The 21,616-nt window shown below is 43.4% G+C and overlaps 1 protein-coding gene across 1 annotated transcript in view; it reads left to right on the forward strand.

Moving 5' to 3' along the window:
• Positions 1-21,616, forward strand: part of LOC100009266 (uricase) — a gene marked incomplete at its 5' end in the record, with an annotated part of 40,884 nt that extends 19,268 nt beyond the window's left edge. Inside the window, 7 exon segments of the mRNA NM_001128073.1 lie at positions 853-1,073; positions 3,198-3,314; positions 3,412-3,490; positions 14,421-14,607; positions 16,374-16,497; positions 18,448-18,531; positions 21,159-21,616. Coding sequence (NP_001121545.1) covers positions 853-1,073; positions 3,198-3,314; positions 3,412-3,490; positions 14,421-14,607; positions 16,374-16,497; positions 18,448-18,531; positions 21,159-21,233 — 887 coding nt within the window. The 3' untranslated portion in view covers positions 21,234-21,616.

Genomic DNA, 21,616 nt, shown 5'->3' on the forward strand with positions numbered 1-21,616 from the left:
GTCAAGACATTCTATAGAAGAAAAGCAGTTTATAGGGTGAGCACTCTGCAGTTTGGAGGACTCCGGGCTGAGAGCAAATCCTGGTTCAGTCCTTTACTAGCTCTGTGGACTAAGGGAAATCACATCATCTCTTTGAACCTCAGTTTCTCCCTCTGAAAAATGGGAATATTAGTCCACAGAGCTGTTACAAGGATTAGAGCAGCAAGATTTAAATAAAATAGAGGCTGGCGCTGCAGCTCAATAGGCTAATTCTCTGCCTGAGGCGCCGGCACACCCGGTTCTAGTCCCAGTCGGGGCGCTGGATTCTGTCCCGGTTGCACCTCTTCTAGGCCAGCTTTCTGCTGTGGCCTGGGAAGGCAGTGGAGGATGGCCCAAGTGCTTGGGCCCTGCACCCCATGGGAGACCAGGAGAAGCACCTGGCTCCTGCCTTAGGATCAGCACGATGCGCTGGCCGCAGCACGCCAGCTGCGGCGGCCATTGGAGGGTGAACCAACGGCAAAGGAAGACCTTTCTCTCTGTCTCTCTTTCTCTCACTGTCCACTCTGCCTGTCTAAATAAATAAATAAATAAATAAAATAGAGCAGCCTGGTTTTGACCCAGGAGATTTTATTATTAGTTGTAATTATTATCAAGGAAGCCACCTACATGTCTCTCTTCAGAAGGTCTGATGCATTTTCACTTCTTGGGATTCTCTGTGCCTACACAAGGCCCCCTATTTCCTCAAATGGCAACTTGCGGATGGGATCTTGCTCTCATAAATACACTGAATCTCACCTTTTGAATTACGTGATAAACAGTTGACAGCTTGCTCTCATTCAGCCACCTTCTGAAACATGATTGTGGTATCATTGCAGAATGAGGATGTGGAGTTTGTCCGAACCGGCTATGGAAAGGATATGGTAAAAGTTCTTCATATTCAACGAGATGGAAAATACCACAGCATTAAAGAAGTGGCAACTTCCGTGCAGCTCACTCTGAGTTCCAAACAAGATTACGTGTATGGAGACAATTCAGACATCATCCCTACAGACACCATCAAGAACACGGTTCACGTCTTGGCAAAGTTCAAAGGGGTAGGTGTCAGTCTTCTTGGACACCACCTGTCTTGGTGCAGAATTCACTATGCTATAGTATGGGCACGTGACTTGCTTATTTCCAGATTCTCTTACCTTTTAAGCTATTCTTACATTTAAACTATTTACAAAACTTTCTTCCTTTTTTTTTTGAAAAGATCTTTATTTATTTATTTTAGAAGTAGAATTACAGACAGTGAGAGGAGACAGAGAGAAAGATCTTCCATCTGCTGGTTCACTCCCCAAATGGCCTCAAATAGTGGGAGTTGGGCTGATCTGAAGCCAGGAGCCAGGAGCTTCTTCCAGGTCTCTTATGCAGGTACAGGGGCCCAAGTGCTTGGGGCCATCTTCTACTGCTTTCCCAGGCCATAGCAGAGAGCTGGATTAGAGGAGCAGCCGAGACTAGAACCGGTGCCCATATAGGATGATGGTGGGTTCACCCACTCTGCCACAGTGCCAGCCCCCAAATATTATTTCTAGACTAAAACCTTCAGACTTGCAGAGAAGTCTGCACCCCACTCCCATTTTTTTTTTAAGCTCGACTCTTGTTTTCACTTCTTGACTTTCATCTCATTACCATCTTTTTTCTTTTTGTCTTTTTAATATTTTATTGCAGAATAGTCTTAAATTTATCAAACAAAAATTGCAAAATAGTAATAGAGTTTCCATATACCCTCACCCCACCTCTCCTATTAGTAGCATTTTATATTCGTCTATTTTGTCACAATTAATGAAACACCCCTACTTTTCAAATCCTAACTCCTTTTATCTCTCTAATCTCCCAGCCTCTAGAAATCAAGGTTCTGAGTTCAGAGCTTTTTAAAGCGACAATCTTTTAGGCAGAGAATCTCACCTGACAAGTTTACATGATATCTCTTTTTAGGCTTATAGATGACTTATGGTCCTGATTTCGGAACCTAATGCATTTTTCTCATGCATTTTGTTGAGTCCTAACATTTACTTTTCTTGTAGAATTAGGTGCATTCACGGAAGGAAGTACCATTGCTTTTCCTGTTATTACCACAGAGGAAAATCTCAATTATCAGATACATTTGAAAAATAACTATCAAAATCTATTTGTCCAAATTTTAATGTCTTCCTAACTTTCTCAACTCAGTTGCTACTTGCTTTTCCTACATGCTAATCAACTGTGCTTTTGGATGGGACTTAGATCTGGTAAAAACTTGCATTTGAGCAATTCCATGCCCAGGTAGTTTAGGTGTGAGTGAAGCTCTGCAGGGCCACCAGCAGACTTCAGGGCAATACACACACACACACACACACACACACACACATATTATTTTCCAAGAAGCCTAAAAGGATAAGAAATGTACACTGGAAAGCTGCTTCTCCCTTGGTTTTACATGCATCCATAATGCATTAAATAAATGAACTAGTCAGAATATAATTTGTGTAGGGCCTATTTCTACCCTGGACCTCTCTTGCTAATCAGAATAGCCCAGCAAACATAGACAGGATGAAAGGGGAAAGAATCATTCTCTTAAAACGTTTATTTGAAAATACACCTATCTGGCGATAGAGAAGAGGGCCAGGCAGCACAGATTCTTAAATTTCTTTTTGTGTGTGACAGCTTTAAGACAAGTGATGGAATGAAACTACATGCTGAAAACAAGTTAAATTCATTCATTATAGGTAGAATGACCATGTAATTTCTTATCTGAGCCAGGACACTTTAAAGAATGAAATGGGATGCTATTAATAATTATTCTGATGGGGCTGGTATTGTGGCAGAGTGCGTAAAGTCACCACCTACAACAAGTCGGCATCCCTTATGGGCACTGGTTGAAGTCCTGGCTGCTCACTTCCAATCCAGCTCCCTGCTAATGCGCCTGGGAGAGCAGCAGAGGGTGACTCAAGTGTTTAGGCCCCTGCTACTCACATGGCAGACCCAGATGAAGCCCCTGGCTCTTCTATTAACTACACTTGGAGTACTAGTGAAAAATTTGGGTTAGGACCAGTACCTCTCTTGAGATTCTTTCCAATTCTGTGTTTCTCTCCTTCTGAAAAGCAATTGATCAGGAAAGAGAGCTCCGTAAATATTTAAAAAATAGTTTTAAATGGAGCAAGTATTTCTGGTTGCTAGCATTTTGTTTCTTTTTACAGATCAAAAGCATAGAAGTCTTTGCTATGAATATCTGTGAGCACTTCCTTTCTTCCTTTAACCACGTCGTCCGAGTTCACGTCTACGTGGAAGAAGTCCCTTGGAAGCGTTTGGAAAAGGTTATCTCACTTATTTATGTCCCAAGTTTAATGAAAGACATTGGGTTTATGGCGTATGCTGAAATTGTACTGAAAGCCAGTTTTTCCTAATTTTCAGAATGGAGTTCAGCATGTCCACGCATTTATTCATACTCCCACTGGAACACACTTCTGTGAGGTTGAACAGAGGAGGAGTGGTAAGAAAATATTTTTCATGCTTTGATTCTGCAAAAGGCACTTCAGAGTTGTTTTTTTTTTTTTCCTTTAAACAACTTGATTTATTAACATGGAGGAAACCATAGAGATTCTTAAGGCTTTTAAATTGTAAATGGGAATGAATATTGTGACTTTGAAGTACAGTAAAGAGTTATCTACATTTTGCCTTAGTATATAAAAATGAAATAATTAATTTTGTAACAAAATTTGAGGGCTGAGAGGGACTGTTCCTTCCTATTGTCTGATTTTGAGATGAGGTAAAAAGGCTCCGGCTAACAAAACTCCAAATCTCTGAACTTTCTGACCAATACATTTTGCATCATACCATGCTATAATTTTAGTAAGCTTTATAGGAAATCTTTACTAAGTAACAATCAAGTTTCTCAACATTTTATTTGCACAATAAAATCACTGATACTATTATAATTTCTATAAAATGAATTTCATTTAAAATAGCAATGCAAAAAAGTAATTTAAAATTTTTAAAAATAAAGAAGAATAGCAATGGCAATTATGCAATCTATTTATCAGGAAGTTTCAAAATTAACTGTGGAGCATTACTGTAGGCTTTGCTACTATTGATAATTAAACTTAGCAAGTAATAAAATTCTCAAAGCTTGTGTTCACTGATTTGCTGAGGTCATCAGAACAAACCTCAATAACTGGCTAAAAGTTTGGTTAGAAGATCTCCAGGACCCATAGAACCAAAGATGGTAGGAAGTCTCTATCCCAGTACAAAACAAAACTCAATAGTAATTATAAAGTGAGAGTGTGGACTGTGATCTATCTTCTTTGTCTTTTTTCCCTTCCCTCCCTTTTCCTTGTTTTGGGCCCTTGTTTTTTCTCTCTCTCTCTTTTTTTCTTTAGCTCTCTACAGTAAGAATTTGAGGTGGTATCCAGTAAATGTGGAGAATATTCCAAGGTTCATAAAATATAAGGACCCTTTTCATGCCGAATTCTTTCTCTCTAGAAAGTTCTAGCATGATAGCTTCATTTAGCACTTTTCACCATCTGTATTGAAGTTGAGACACAGCTAGTACCTTCTTGGTGTTTGATTAACAGTTAAAATATATTGTTCTACAACAGAGAATGAATAGTATTAAGCTTAAAAGCTGATTTTGTATCCCTTAAATGTGTAGCCATGTGATATCACTACCTGATGAGCTTTTTGCTAGTTAAAATGGAAATAACTTCCTTCCTCCTTCTCTTTCATGTGACTTTGGAGGAAAAAGAACAATTTTCTGATTCTTAGGTGGATGTTTTGCCACCCAAACCACACTGATTACACTCATTAAATTAGAAACCCCAAACCAGCTCTGTCCAACTAAAAGATAACACAAGCCACATTTGTAATTTAAAAAGTTTCCAGTAGTCACATTAGAAAAGCAAAAATAAGTGAGGGAAATTAAATTTGATAATATGTATCATTTAACTCACTATATCCAAATATTTCAGTATGTAATAAATATAAAAAATTATTAGTGGAATATTTTACATCTGTGTACATTTTAAATGCTGTGTGTATTTTATATTCACAACACATTTCAGGTCAGGCTTGTCATATTTTAAGTGCTGAATAGCACCAGGATGCTTGTGGCTACTATATTGATCAGCACAGCTCAACACGGACTTTCAGTGACTTTGGTAATTCTTAGCATGTTCTTCATTCTGCTTTTAGTTATGTAGGATAATAGCAAAGGCTCAAATTAGACTCCAGGAAGCAGAATTTCAAAAATGAGAGCACTTATGAAAAATGCTTATATAAGTCCTTCACATACTATTATTCAACAATTAGCTTTTGAGGACTTATTAGGCATACGAGGAGCTGTAGATAAAGAGATGAATAAGGCATTCTCTAACCCTACGGAGTTAATAGTAGATGAATAATAGGAGATAGACTTTTAAACAGGTTTATTGCACTATGAGAAGGTAAAGACCACGTGGAGGGATCGGGCATGCTATGAAACCAAGAGGAGCAGAAAACTAACTCTTCCCACAGCTTGGCAGCCAGGAGGAAATATTTCAAGGGACTTTTGAAAAATACTTCTGAACACGCTAGGCATAGAAAGGGAAAAAGAATTGTAAATAGAAGACGCAGGGTCCATAGAGGTAGGATTCACCAAGGAACATTTGCAGGGAACTGAAATAGGTTGAGCGCCTGCCTCAGGCTGAGCTCCATATGTGCAAGTGGTTCACTCAATCGTCGAGAGGACAAAGCATTTGAGAAGCAGCCACAAGTTCAGTGGGTCCGAGCCCTGGAATGTCAGAAGTGGAGATGAGGATGGAAGTGGCTGAGACTGGACACTGAAGGGCCTCCTGTGCCATGCTAGCAATTGTCCCGTCACTCACAGGTGGATTTGCACAGTGGTTCAGCCCAGAGGATTCAGAGTCAGAAGGGACTGGATTTGAGCTTGAGCTCCACTACTAAAAATTTCTGTGATTGGAAGCAAGGGACTTAGACTACTTCCATGAGTTTTCATTTGTAAATGAAATGCACCAGTTCTTCCTCTGTAGTTGTCCAGAGAAATAAAGGAGATAAATACTACAATGATTCTACTGAGACACTTAGCAGAGTACCTGGCACATAGGAAACATTCCTAAAATAACAGCTAGAATTACTGTTTGGAATGGCAATGGACAATGAGGCGAGGTCTTTAGTAATTAGGTGAGCAGTTGAGTGAGTGTGTGTGTGTGTGTGTGTGTGCGTGTGTGTGTTCATGCTTTCGCTCAGCAATCCTGACTAAGATTTGTCGAACAGTCTGGAGAAACAGGCCACGCTGAGACATTTGGAGCCTTGCTGCCCAGATGAACACGTGATGGTGTCTGGTGTAAGGTAGTGGAAGTCGAGGTGGAGAGACTGAGAGATTGGCGGGGGGCATTATGTGGGGCATTTGTGAAGTGTAACCGATCAGTCTCGGTGGTTGAGTAGGCATGGAAGGATAGAGAGCAGAAGGGGTTCCAGGTGACCCTGAAGTGGGAGAGCCTGGGAATGACTAAGGAGAATGCCCACAAGGAGGAAGTTTCCAGGGGGAAGCCAGTGAGTTTGGAATAACTGGATGGGGGTCTATTTGGAGACCATCATTAAACTGACAGTAGGTGAAGACGTACTAAGGAAGGAGATGATTCCAGAAAAACATAGACTGAGAGGAGGAAAGGTGAGAGTTCCAGGAAAAAATGCCTTAATTTCAGCTCTGGGCAGTTTAAGGAGAAAGAGACTGAAAAATGGTCAAGAGACAGAATGGTTGGGACAGTGGCATCATGGAAGCAGAATAAATATTTTTAAGGAACCAGCGATGATTATCGAGATAATAGGATGCATAACAAATAGTCCCCTGTGCAATGTCTCAGCTCAAGAAGCTGACTTTTTCATGGGAGTCTGGTCTGTGTTTGAGTGTCTAGACGTTGTGTGTGTGAGTTGAGGGGTGGAGGTGAGAATATGGCTCCTCTCCATGCAGTTATGCAGGAGCCCAAGTTGATGGCATCCTTACAGTCTTAAGCCTTTGTTTTTAGATTCACCTTGAGAGTAGCTCCTCAGATAGCCAGCACAGGAAGAAAAACTTGGAGGAACAAAAAAAGGGACAGAACCCCACAAGACTAGGTACCAGGCCTTCAAATAGCACATAGCCCTTCTATTGGCGAGAACCCAACAGCACTGCCATGGCTAAGTGCAAGGTGGGGCTGCCAAGTGTGGTCCAGCTGGGTATCCAGGAGGAAGAGGAAATTTATTTAGTCCCCCCCCCCGCTCCCAGAGGATTAAGAAATTTGGATTAAAAGAAGACTTGCAGAGAAACTGTGCGGTTGACAAACAGGCATCAATCGGTGACTTCCACCAGAGTGCTTTTGGCAGAGCTATGGAGGAGGAAGCAAAGTGACCAAAGACAGGGTTCTGCTGATCATGAAAAGAAAACAGGCTTCTTTTTATACCCTTGTTCTTTCCAGGAACTACTAGGGCTTGAGATCAGCCTGAATTCTAATCACCTGGCTGCTGCAGAGTGGAAAAACTAGCCACCACAATCAGGGTGAAGTGTTTTCTCTCTGCTGAAAGCTAAAAGCTTCAGGGGACTGAGATCATCATGGCAGGGTTCCCAGAAGCTCCAGCTTGACTCATCTAGAGTCCAGCCCCTCTCCAGTGTCATGCAGGGCTGGCAGGGACCAGGGTAGAGGCAGAGACATCTGTTCCCTTAAATGTGTGCAGCTATATGTGTGCATATGTATATGAGTGTGTGTATCTTCCAGGGCTATGTCTACAAAGATGTTTGTATTGTCTCTCTTTGGAGAGCTGGGACGTAGGCTCTTTTGGTAGAAAAGTTTAATTCTTAATTTTTTTATTATCCAAGAACTACGACCACAGATATTATGATGTATGTCTATGTTACAATCAGTGTCATAAGAAATGTCCTGGTGTAGTCTTAATTGAAGAAAATAAATCTCTCTCTCTCTCTCTCTCTCTCTCACACACACACACACACACACACACACACACACCCCAGTTCATGCAATGTGAAGGCTATTATTATAAACCCCTGAGTAGTGCCTTTGGTAAGAAGTTGTCTTACAATGATAAGACTTCTACCCCTTCAAACATGGGTCCTGGGATAGGCATTTGGCACAGTAGTTAAATGCTGTTTGGGATGCCTTCAAGTGCCTGAGTTTGAGTTCTGACTCTGCCTTCCAATCCAGTTTCCTGCTGATGCAAACCCTGGGAGGCAGCAGGTGGTGAGCCAAATACTTGGATTTTCCTAGCCGTGTGGGAGACCTGGCTTGAGTTCCTGGCTGCTGGCTTTGGCCTGGCCCATCCTGGCTGTTGCAGGCATTTGGACAGTGAATTAGTGAATGGGAGATTCATTCTCTCTCTCTCTCTCTCTCTCTCTCTCTCTTTCTCTCTCCCTTGCCTTTCAAATAAATGAATAATTAAAAAAAATAGGTATTTAATTACACAGTCAGCTGTGGAACTCCCAAAAAGGACTCTTGCCATCAGAATATGTAACTGAGTTTCTCCTCGTAGATTTAATTTATTCTCTCTTAACAACAGAGCAAATGTTTATGGAAACCCTGATGAATCTTGAGCATCATTTGAAGTCTTTGGAATTGTTCTAAAACTACCATTATGCTGTTTCTCCTAGTAGATTTATTTATTTATTTATTTATTTATTTATTTTTGACAGGCAGAGTGGGCAGTGAGAGAGAGAGACAGAAAGAAAGGTCTTCCTTTTTGCCATTGGTTCACCCTCCAATGGCCACTGCGGCCGGCGCGCTGCAGCTGGTGCACCGCACTGATCTGAAGCCAGGAGCCAGGTGCTTCTCCGGGTCTCCCATGGGGTGCAGGGCCCAAGCACTTGGGCCATCCTCCACTGCACTCCTGGGCCACAGCAGAGAGCTGGCCTGGAAGGGGGGCAACCGGGACAGAATTCGGTGCCCCGACTGGGACTAGAACCCGCCGCAGGCGGAGGATTAGCCTAGTGAGCCGTGGCGACGGCCCCTAGTAGATCTTTTAAAGCTACATTGTTGAGCTGTACCTTTAGCTGTTTCAAAATCTACTGGTTCCGTGGAGGAATCTGGAAGACAGAAAGAAACTTGTTCACTCAAAGGGATGAGGGCTGGTGTTGTGCTTGTGACTTCCCAAGCCCCAAGATGAGAATTAGTCTGTGCATGTGTGAGGCAAGCTGTTGGCATAGATGTCATATAGTAACTGGATCTTCTGAACTCTTTCTCTGTTGAACTGCATGCTTAGCTGAACCTTGATGTTATGGAGGTGGCTGCTACTAATTTGAACTAAATTGGTCCTAAACCTCTGTACTATTTGAATTACAGTGCACAGTTCTTTAAGCACCAAATTTCTCCTGTGCTGACATTCATTACAACAATTCAGCTAAGCCTGGGTAAAATAGAGGAATGGGCCTTGGAGATGAGACCTCAAGTATGAAACACTATCTTGTGGTGGCCAAAGAGAAAGTCCCCCACATCCACTGATGGGAGGGCAGGTTGGATAGGAAGATGGTTTTAAGGAAGGGAGCTGTTGAAATCAGAGTCCCTGGAGGAGAACACATTTAGGAGGTGACGAGGTGAGCAAATGGAAGAGGTGAGACAGGGGAAGTGTAAGACCAAGGACAGAGATGGCCACAGCCAAGAAGGCTGTTGATGTCCTTTAGATGTCAAGGTGTACTTCGGTTCCTTTATAAGAGAAGTTCTTGGTGGACACCAGGTCCTTTACAGTCCCTGTGATCATCACAAACGCCAGTTCACTTCCTTCCCTGTGTGTGATGTCATCTCCCCACACCCAGAATTGCATGGAGGGAGGGAGCTTTTGCATCCCTTGCATGAGTTACACTGACTCTCAAGGGTAAACGATATTTAATCGATCTTCATTTTTTCTAGCACTGTACAAGCTTGAGATTTTCCACTAGAATGATTTCATATAGTTTTAAAATATCCTCCTTTTAGCTATTTGTGTCCTTTTTGGAGGTGTTAAATGTGGAAGCAATTATCCTCTTCATGACAAGATTTTTTTTTTTCTCTTGGCTCTGTAAAGCTTTGTGCTTTGTGACACCTGATGCGTAGGTAAGAAATTGGGCTTATTTTCTATTAATTCACTGTGAGTTTTTCACTTGGAGAGCTAAAGGGTAGGATGTATGCTTCTCCGAGAGATAAACCACAATCTGTTAAGTGTGTGGGAGGACACTAAAAGCTAGAAAAGATTATATTCTAGCACAGTAAAGTATGAAAAACCTTCCTTTTGCATTATACCATAACCGTGGCAGAAAACTCAGAGGAGGGAGGATGCTGATTAAGTGGTTTCAAGGGAAGTAACCTGGAAAAGGACAGTCTTTTTGGTTGAATTACTTCTTGTTAGTCTAAATTGGAATCTTTGTTGTTGGGTGTGAGGTTTTGTATTTTTAGTTGATGGGCCCATGAATTTGAAAGCTTCAGATTCTTACAAGTGTTCAGAGAGCTGGGATGCCGCCAACAGAGAAGACAAAATAAGCTCTCTGATTTCATCCAGCGTGTCTAACGCGTGCCAAGGAAAAATTTTTTTTTAGCATTCAAAGAGAATAGTTTGTATTGTTGTTGATAAAATGAGGGCACCAGAGTAGATGGTTTGCTTTCTGCCCAAACTGTGCAACAGTTAATTGTGTTTATGAACGTGAGACATTTTATTCTGTGTGAAACTGATGCCAGAACAAATTTTCTTTTCTTTTTAAAGATTTATTTATCTACTTGGAAAAAAAAGATAGAGATAGAGATAGAGAGAGAGAGAGAGAGAGAGAGAGAGAGAATATCTTGATCTTCCATCCGCTGGTTCAATTTCCAAATGGCCACAACAGCCAAAGCTGGGCAGATCCAGAGCCAGGAACCAGGAGCCAGGAGCCAGGAGCTTCTTCCATGTGGGTGCAGGGGCCCAAGCACTTGGGCCACCTTCCATTACTTTTCAAGGCACATTCGCAGGGAGCTGGATTGGAAGAGAAGCAACAGGGACTCGAACTGGTACTCATGTGGGAAGCTGGCACTGCAGACAGCAGCTGTGTCATAACATCGGCCCCATGCCAGAACAAATTATATAAATGCAACCACTTTCTCCTTTTTCAGATTTGCATTTCTTTTTCAGCCAATCTAGATGTTTTTAAAGTGACCTAGCAGGACTGACACGATCCTCAGGTCAATAAATCTCCCAGGGACAGAAGTGGAGAGGGAAACTTGTCACAACCCAAAGAACTTTTGTAAACCTTGGAAAATATTTCCAGGTGACTGAAGTGGATAAGGAAAGGTTAATTCTGCTAAAACCATACTAACTTTCATGGAGCATTTCCTCAAAGGCACCCATTCTCCCAAGTCCTTTATGTGCATTGTTTTAGACCTGTATCCACTCTAGTAAATAGGTGTGATGACCATCTCTACTCCACAAATGAGAAAGTTAAGATAGTGAGAGGTGAAGTAATTTCTCCAGGGACATAGTGCTCTTAAACGGCGGTGGGGGAAGCAGGGAAAACACTAGGGTTTGAAATAAAGCATCTGAGTCCTAAAGTTGTGGATTCAACCCCCATGCAACGCTGCATCCAGGAATCCTTTTAAGATTCAGTCTCTTGGAAGAGCCGAAGTTCGAACTGCTCACATGGATGCTGATGATCAAAGCCAGTTACATAAGAGTTGAAGTTTGCCTTACTTCTCTTCCACCTTAATTTTAGTACCATTCCAAAGTTTCTGCTAGTCATGTAAGTGTCACTCCTGATTACAAACTCATGTTTCATTTCTATCGGATTCTGTTTTCTGGAAGGAATTACTATTGGAAGTGGATTCTGATATTAACTCGAAAAGACTTAAGGAGTCAGTCCATTGAGGGATCTCTGCATTTCAACAGGAAATTTTTATGGAATAAAAAGTTTTCAAGATACTCAAAAGCCATTTCTTTTTTTAAAAAAAATTTATTTATTTATTTGAAAGTCAGAGTTACACAGAGAGAGAAGGTGAGGCAGAGAGAGAGAGAGAGAGAGAGAGGTCTTCTATCCGCTGGTTCACTCCCTAATTGGCCACAATGGCTGGAGCTGCTCCGAAGCCAGGAGATAGGAGCTTCGTCCGGGTCTCCCACGCAGGTGCAGGGGCCCAAGGACTTGGGCCATCTTCTACTGCTTTCCCAGGCCATAGCAGAGATCTGGATCAGAAGTAAAGCAGTCGGGACTTGAACCGGTGCCCATATGGGATGCCAGCACTGCAAGCGGCAGCTTTACCCACTACACCATAGTACCTGCCCCGAAAGCCATTTCTAAAAGTGATGTATCAATCTCCATTTCAGACCAATGGGGACTGTACTCTCCAGGCTGGGGCCGCTGGTTGAGCCCCTCAAGTCACACTAAGGAGTGGAGGTAGCAGCCTTCTTGTCTCCTGGAAAGATCTCTCATAGCACAGAAATGGGGAAACAGTTAAAGGAAGGAAGAAATACTGCATAGATGGAGAATGATAGAAAACGGGGTAACAAAAGCATGGACTCTCGATGTGGTGCTGAATTTGAACTTCATGTCTGCTAGTTTCTAGCCATCTGATTATAGGTAAATGCTTAAAAGTCAGTTGCATAGAAAGCTTTGATGATTAAGTAAGACAGAGACTGAAAAGGCAGCAACCAAAGGCATGTCTCCAGACAGGAGGGTCTCAGCCAGCGTCAACACCATTGTCCTCTCTTCCACCACACTGTGAGTGAGAGCTGGGATCAGGAGGGGAAATGGGAAGGACTGATGGAGATGAACTGTTTGGAAGAGAAAGGTAGGAAATATGACATACTTATTCCTTGATGTGAATCACCCTTGTTACACTCATTCATTCATTCATTCATTCAACAAATACTGACTGCTTCTTGGATTTGAGACTAGACTCACTGCATTTAGAAATTCTAATTTTGAGGCACTAAATCCTTATGCATTTAGAATCTGATAAACCCAGCCAACTGGAGGCATTAAGGCACTGCTGATATTTTTCTCATGATCCTCCTTCAGATATAGTTTCCAATGAGAACTTCAGAAAATTAAGCAGTTATCATTTTCTGTTTAATCACATTGTCCTGCAACACTCTGCGCAAAACTCCTTATTTAATCAGAACATATTTAATCAGGAGATCTGCCACTAACCACTGGTGATTGCTCTTTCTGATATGTTCACACAGGCAACATAGAAAAATACCAAAATACAGTCATTATTTATGTTCTGAAACTCCCCGCCTCTTGAGTTAAGCAGACCATTTGAAACCACATGTGTTGTAAACCATTGACTTTTCAGAGCTTTCCTGCATTTCAGTTGAGAATCATGAGTCACATTCTTATTCTCCAATGAAGACCACAGATACGGTGATCCCTGCCACCTCTACCCCTTGAGTTTTAGACTAAACAGGTCAAAAGGGACAGCTACTAGACAGAGCTGACTTAGAGACTAAAAAGAGGCAATAATTCTGTCCTCACACTTAGCTTTGTGGGTTTGCCAAGTGCTCGCTGCAAGTCCCCTGATGGTACCAGCCTGCAACACACAAATAAGGACATGGTAATGTTAATTCCTGAATTTTCTTGGTCTTGTAGCTTTCTCACTACAAAGCGTCTAGACTTTTCCAACAAACATGCCCACCTCCTGACAACCTCAAAGGGCTGTTTCGCACATGCTCAGGAAGAAGTTTGCACCCACTGGGTATATCTGCTGCCCATTGTCTCTGTCCGGCATTTGCCATGTCCGTTGTTTTCCACAGAGCATCACTCTGTGGGCCCTCCCTGTGTGTCATTGGGTACCATGTTCTCTTCTGGCTTCATTCAGCTAATGTAGTTACAGAGTGTTCATACAGAGAGAATCTTGGCCCTTCCTAAGACTGTGCCCCACCTATCACCTGAGTCTTGAGCTGTAAGTGCTGGGCATGCAAGTAAACAGCTTCTTCAGATTAGGCCTGGCACCCTCCCCTGCCCTGTTAGCTCATGAGGATCAGCAGAGATAGAAAAGGACCTGGGTCATCCCCTCCACTGTTTCCAACTCCTCCTCCTCTCTGAAAATTACCCATGACCCAACTGCAATCCTTCTCCTTCGGTCAATAACCCCAAGCCTTCATGCATCAACTGAGGCAGACTTGTGAGCCATGTGCCTCGTCCTCCCAGTCTTTCTTTAGGTACAGGGAGGTCCATGCTATTATCAGTCCATGACATTGTCTAGTTCCATTGCCTTCCTAACCACAAAAGAATAGAGATGCCATCAGGGTCTGGTGTCGATTGGAGTTGTCAGCCCCTTGGCTCAGACCTCAGAAGACACAGGGAGACAGAAAATATGAGCAGGAAAATGGTTCTTTGTATATGCACACTGTGCCATGTTTCTGTGACTACACTCCTCAGGGCAGGTGTCAGTAGGAGGCACTTTTGTCTACGACTTCATCCTCTCCTACCTTTCTGCTTTAAACAGGACTTCCAGTCATTCATTCTGGAATCAAAGACCTCAAGGTCTTGAAAACGACTCAGTCTGGGTTTGAAGGATTCATTAAGGACCAGTTCACCACCCTCCCAGAGGTGAAGGACCGGTGCTTTGCCACCCAAGTGTACTGCAAGTGGCGCTACCAGCACAACCAAGACGTGGACTTTGAGGCCACCTGGTATGAATGTGTGTAGGACCTGGTGCTGGGGCAGGTGGTATCTTCCCTCTTCCCTGTGGCCAGAGTTCATGGAGTCCTAGATCTGAAAGGGAGACAGAGCTATTTCCTGCTATCCAGAAATCCTTTCTGTTTTTTGACTTATTAAATCAGAGGTTCTCAGATTTCATGTGCATCCAAATCACCAGAAGATTGTTCAAATGAAGGCCCTGTGGTTCAGGCCCAGAGGCTTCTATACAGTAGATCTTGGGGGGGGGGGCTGAGAATTTGCATTTGTTACAATTTCTCAGCTGATGCTAAGGCTGCTGGACCAGACTTTGAGGCTCACAGCATCAAGTGAAGAGAATATCTGGCTTTGTGGTGATGCAGAGTTAACCTAGGGGGACCAGTCTGCCCCAGTTTGCAAGTTTTCCTGGTTTGAACACCAAAAGTCTCATGTCATTGTAGATGCCATGGTCCCAGGAAAATTGACACTATTGGTCGGTCACTCTAGGCTAAACTCAGAATGATATGATTTTCATAGATGTGCTTTGTAAATGACAAATGCTTTAAAAATGTCAAGGTATTATTACTATTATTATATCTTTGACAAGGGATAATTAGGCCTCTGAACTCCCAGAGTTTGCCTTTTGACTGGCAATCTCATTCCTTTGCTGAAGTCTAATTGTTAGGAATTTTCACCCAATGATGAGCTGCAATCTGCCCTCCCTCTCGGGAGCTCCCTCCCACTGGCACAGTTCTTCTCTGCTCCCTCTATTATGTGATAGGTTTTAAAATGCTTCTGGAATCTCACCTCATTCCTCTTTTTTCCTTTTATATTTCATATGTGCCCCATGGGAGCCTGCCATATTTATGGTGAGAAGAGTACAACATTGCACATGCCAACATCAGGGTCATAGGCTGGGGCTCCCACTAAAGAGAGGCACTTGGAGTGGGTCACTTAACTTTTATTTATTTATTTTTAATTAATTAATTTAAAAATTTTCAGCTTGTTTGACAGGCAGAGAGACAGAGAGACAGATAGATCTTTCATCTACTGATGCACTCCTTAAATAGCTGCAAGGCCGCAGCTGGGCCAGACCAAAGCCAAAAGTCTGGAACTAAATCTGGTCTCACATGTGTATGTCAGGGACCCAGTTGTTTGAGCCATCCTCTGCTGCCTCCCAGGATCCCATTGCTGGAAGCTGGATTGGAGGCAGAGTAGCTAGGACTTGAGAAACAGGCACTTTGATATGAGATGCAGTTGTCCCGGGTGTCATTGCTGCACCAAACACCCATTCCTGATTTAAATGTTACGCTCAGTTTCCTCATCTCTAAACTGGGGAAACTGATAGGACCTACTTTATCTCTATCAAGAATTCAGTGACAATCACAAACTGCCTAGCCCAGATTAGGCACAAAGTAAAACCCCTAATGTCACAATTCAAGTAACCAGTCGCACAGCTCAGTAAGATGCATTCAGTACTTGGGAGGCTTCTTCATCATGGCTTCCTCAAACATGGTGGGAGATGAAATACCCATTTGGTCCTGGTGCCAAAAGACAGCCCAGTGATACCCAATATGAAATGGTGTGTGTGTAAGGGAATGGCAAATGAGGGTGTGTGTGTGTGTGTGTGTGTGTGTTGACATTACAAAGTATTATTGTCTTTTAAAACCACCAATGAAATTGTTTTCTGGGGGGAGAAAAGTGCTGTACTTCTTTGCTCTATAAAGCGTTCCTAAAATACCATCCCATGAGAGTCCTCACTTCTCCTCTCTCTGTGTTTCAGGGACATTGTCCGGGACACTGTCCTAGAGAAATTTGCTGGGCCCTATGACAAAGGCGAGTACTCGCCCTCTGTCCAGAAGACCCTCTATGACATCCAGGTGCTCACCCTGAGCCGTGTGCCCCAGGTAGGTTGTGTCAGTTGCCATGATGAGGATTTAGAACCCTTGCTGTGTCTCCTGTCAGCTCTGAGATAGAGTTGTGAGTTAAAATAAGAAAGTGGGAGACACATGAAACATGACATCTGTTGTTGTTCAAAAGCTTGTTATAGCAAGTGAGAAGAGAGCAAAAAATGGAAAAATCTGTCCAACCCGAAAATGCAGGCCACTGCTGTAGTTCTTTAGTTTTGTTGAAAATTCTTCAAGTCTCTTCAGCCTGTCACTGATGTAAGCCTCGTGTTCAGGGTACTTGAATGCTTGGAGGGAAAGGTAATGAGATGGAGGGTCTGTGTTTCAGGGGGAGCCAGACAAAGAAGGAAGGATTGTAGATGTAGGCGAATTCATGCACCCATTCACCCATCCATTCATTCAATTGTGGAATCATTGTTATGTCTCTGGTGGTACCCCAAGGATCCAAGGATCCAAAGATCAACTAGACATGCCCCTACCCTCCAAGAGCTCCCGACTCAGTGCTCAACAACAACAGCAGCAACAATTAAGTAAAATAACAACACAATAAAGAATAATTGTCATGGGATACTCATTCCGGCCAGCCAGATTTTCTGGAGGGAGATGTGTTTGAGTTGATCCTTTAGGGACAATGGGAGTCATGAGTCTGCTCTTAAGGATGCAGGGCAGGGTAAGAACAAGTATGGAGACAGGAGGAGAATGATGGGCTCACTACCTTTTAAGGATCTCCTACATAGGATGCTCTAGGAGTGAGAATCTCTGTGTGTGCCTAGCAATGAGGCAGACACCAGTCAGGAGGGCTTTTGTGGTCTTATTTATAGAGCCTGTGCTCTAAACTGAAAGTTCTTAGGGAACCACTGAGGGGTTAGGCAGAGTGTGGCGTGACCAGATTTGTGCTCGAAAAGTAGAATGGATTAAAAGGCAAGGACACCTGTTAGGGTGGTATTGCAGAAATGTGGCAAGGGAGCGTGGGCAAGTCTGGTGAGAATGAAGGGTGGAGCACCTCCCTTAGGCCTGGGCAAGGGGGAGTCCCACGATGGCACAGCACTGTCAAAGCTCCCCTTTCAGGCCTTCTTCTGCTTGGGCCCCCTCCATGGGTAGGACCAAGGCAACAAACCCTTTAGGAGCCATAGTTCTCAGAACTTCCTGCCCAAGAGCCCTGAGAATACTTGCAGAACACGGGCTAAGCTCTTCCCGAGATCCATTCTGTGAAGGGCAGGGCATGTTCTTGATGTGCACAACTGAGGACTGAGAGCTGGCAAAGGGTGGATGCTTGCAGAAGATATGGAAGGACTGACTTGCAAGCCAGAGTGCCTGCCCACATGAACCCGAGAGAGAGAGAGAGAGAGAGAGAGAGGGAGAGAGAGAGAGAGCATGGGCCAGGTGCTGGGGATTGACTCTTCCCGTGTTGTCATGTCCTGGCATGGGACTCCAAAGAGTAACAGAATTTTAAATTAAAACCTGGATTTCCAGGTTGCTATAAAGGTATATTTTTGTCAAGTTAGAAGAAAGAACATATTTCACTTAAAAGTTTTTTAGCTTAATTTATAACTTCAAAGTCTTTACAAATCTGGCACATGGCTCTCCAATTATAGTTTTACTCCAGGGCTTGTCGATGTTAAGGACATACTGGGAGAGGAGGGAATAGAAGGAAGAGGAATTCAGGATGATGATCGACCGATACCTGCCAGCCAGTTGGATGCTGAAGAGGTCCCAGGTTTCTGACCCAAAGAACTCTTGTTTTCCCGAGAAGCACTGAGATGAGAAGAGAGAGCCTAACACCTGATAATAGGACTAGCAGGAGAGAACAGAGGAACACCAGAGGGTGTTTCAAACACAGAGCTGGGACCTGAGTGTCGGGGCAGTGGATAAGTGGGATGAGGGTGGGCAGAGTGACAAAGTGACAGATTTAGAGTTGCCCAATGTGATGCATACTGTTGTGGATTCCAGATAGAAGATATGGAAATCAGCCTGCCAAACATTCACTACTTTAACATAGACATGTCCAAAATGGGACTGATCAACAAGGAAGAGGTAAGAGAACTTAAAAATATTTAAAGCACATCTCGATCCCATCCCCTTTGTGCCTCTTTATAAACTGGGGTTGATAACATCACAGTTAACAGCTATTGCTTTGGAGGAATATTTATTTGTTTTATGCATACATATATCTAGGTATTTATTTAACATTTTATTTTAGAATAGTTTTAAATTTATAAAACAAAAATTGTGGGGTAGTAATATACACAGTTCCTGTATACACTTCAGCCCATTTCCCATGTTAGCATCTCATATTAGTATCGTTGTCACAATTAACTTAATTCATTTATATTTATTTGAAAGAATGAGTAATAGAGACAGAAAGACATGTCTCCTACCTGCTAGTTCAGTTCCTAAGTGCCTGCAACAGCCAGGTTGGGCCAGGTTGAAGCCAGGAGTCAGGAAGTGAATCTAGGTTTCCTTTGTGGGTGGCAGAGCCATTACCTGCTGCCTGGCCTATGCATTAGCAGAAACCTGGAATTGAGAGCAGAGCCAAGACTCAAACTCAGGAACTCCAATATGGGGTATGAGCACCCCAAGTGGCATCTGAACCTCTATGCCAAATGCCTGCCCCCGCTTTTGGGGATATTTGTAGTTGCCATTGATTAGAAGCCTCTTAGACTCTGGGCCTTTCAAATGCCTGAGGCTGGAGTATCCTAGAAGTGGATGGATTTTTATAGAGGAGGGTTGGGAGTAACAGAGAGGAAAAGGCAAGGAAAGAAGAGAGTGTGCCTAACGAACTGCTCCGAGAGCGACTTCTCTGAAAAGCGCCAGCGAGGCTGCAGCTTCGTTACTCTTCCACGACGAGGCAATGAAGAGGAAAAAAGGGATTCTCTTCGCATTTTTTCCCTCTTCTCATTTTTTCCCTCTTCTCAACCATTTGATTAAGTGGTCAGTTTAGTAGCTCCCAACACACTCTGAGTAGATGAAAGGGTATTTGTGGTTTTTTTTTTTCTTTCTGTGTTTGTGTTTCTAATTGCAATTATAGAAGGCAAGATGAGGAAATTGAGTTTTTGAAAGGAAACCTTTATTTTGGAAAAAGTGCTTTACTCTGAGTTGTTTGTAGCCACAGCAGAAGGTTAAACCACTCAATGTGTCTGACTTGGCAGCCCGGAGCCCTGATCCCTTGCCTGTTGTGGTCAGTTCCCAGGAACAAGCACAGTCTTTGCCCCTTGGACTTTCAACACGATAGTAGTCCTCCACTGGATCCATCCTTCCACCGCTTTCTTGGATTGGCAGCACATGTTCTGGGTGACTTCTCTGGTATAGGAGGGAGTGAGTAGAGAAGGAGCCACCTACGAGCATGGCTCTCCTGCTGCACAGTCACATCCACTGGGGGAAAAGGGCTAGGGCTGGAGTCTCCAGAAGGTCTCCCATTCTGGACCAGCTGCTCCAGGGGCCTTGTGACCGTCCTGCAAATAATGCTAATAGACACCACTGAGATTTGCGCCACTGTTGGTTGCTGGTGGAGCTTGGGGGTGGTGTTGGGAAACACAGGTCAAGCCCAGGTGCCTGACAGAAGTGATCTAGAGGCCTGAGTTGCAGAGATGAGCAACCTCGGGCCCATACACCATTCATTCTCGGAAAGGATGGAAACACTACTGTTTTCTTCAGGGTAGGAAAGGGTAGTGAGCACCACAAGGCCACTGACCAGAATGCAAGGCCTTCCAAAAATGATTGGCTTCCAAAGGATGGGAGACGACCTGAAAGTGATCCTGGCCATATCCACCTGAAGCAAAATAAAAGAGCATGGAACAGAAAAAAGGTCAGCTACCATGACCAGCGTGGTGCTCAGCTCAAGGACCCCAGGCAGAGGGAGGAGGGGGCTTGTCAGTGACCCCCACACCTGCAGGGGTCCCTCCTGGAGGGCTTGCTGATCTGCCCCTCTAAGAGGTCAGACTTGCAGCTCCTACTGGGATCTGCCAGAGGCCTCCAGGCAGGAAGACCCCGAGTTTCTTCAGGTCAGGGCTCCACATAAAGGCATCTGAGGGACTGAACAAGCTCTCCCTGTGCCTGTGCCTGTGCCTGTGCCTGTGTCTGTGTCTGTGTCTGCGCCTTGGGGATGTCTGGAGCCAGTCTGGGGCCCTCACCTAGCAGGTGTGTATGAGGTAAAGGCAGCACATGAGAGGTATGCAGTTGGATGCTATGACAACAGTAGAGAAGCAACAAATGACAAGGCAGAAAGACAGAGCCCCAGAGTGCAGCTGTCTGGGGCCATTTAGCGCTGAGCTAACAGCCCAGCAGTCCTCAGCTGATCCTGAGGGCATGGTGGCATTATAGCTTTGGACAGTGATGGATGGCAGAAGTGAATCATCAAGGAAAGGTCAAACTGTGTTCCAGCACTCTAGTTAAAAAGCAGGGGTATGTAATGCATTTTAGAAGCATTTGTATCCTAATGGTCAAAATTTTTCAAAAACACTTTGCTTTTCTGGAAAAGCAAGTCATCTATCAAACTATCACTGCAGAAATAAGCCATTCTCATGTTTGAAATGACTTTACTCTGGGGTACACACATTTTCCTGGTTGATAAGTTGTTGTTTGCATTGTTGTCTTAGTACTGACTCATTTATAGGAGAGGGCTGTTTTAATGTGTCTGAAGTTACCAAGTGCTTTTTCTGCAGGTCTTGCTGCCATTAGACAATCCATATGGCAAAATTACTGGTACTGTCAAGAGGAAGCTGTCTTCAAGGCTGTGACATTGTGGCCACCGGCAGGAATCTACTCTCGGCTGAGGAGTTCCTTTATTCTGTTTTTGATACTGGAGATTATAGCCATGCACATTTTCAACCTGGAATATTGACTTACAGTGTTCACTTTCCTCTCATATGAAATAATTTATTTTGTGTACATCTTGCTCAGCAAAGATTTTGTGGATTACCTTATTGGTAATAATAATGTGCATCATAGATACAGTTTGCTTGAAAAACTGAGCAGAATTAGAACAGTCATAAATCAATATTTCTTTTTAGTTGTCTTGTGCCTTTCTACCTTAGAGAAGCTTTAAAGTTAATTCATTAAGAAAATCCTCATGAAATAATGGGGATGTCATCATCAATTAATTTGTGTGCAAGTTAAAGCA

This window comes from Oryctolagus cuniculus, chromosome 7 (assembly GCF_051225735.1).
Source record: "Oryctolagus cuniculus isolate XC-2025 breed Fujian yellow rabbit chromosome 7, ASM5122573v1, whole genome shotgun sequence".
Taxonomy (NCBI): domain Eukaryota; kingdom Metazoa; phylum Chordata; class Mammalia; order Lagomorpha; family Leporidae; genus Oryctolagus; species Oryctolagus cuniculus.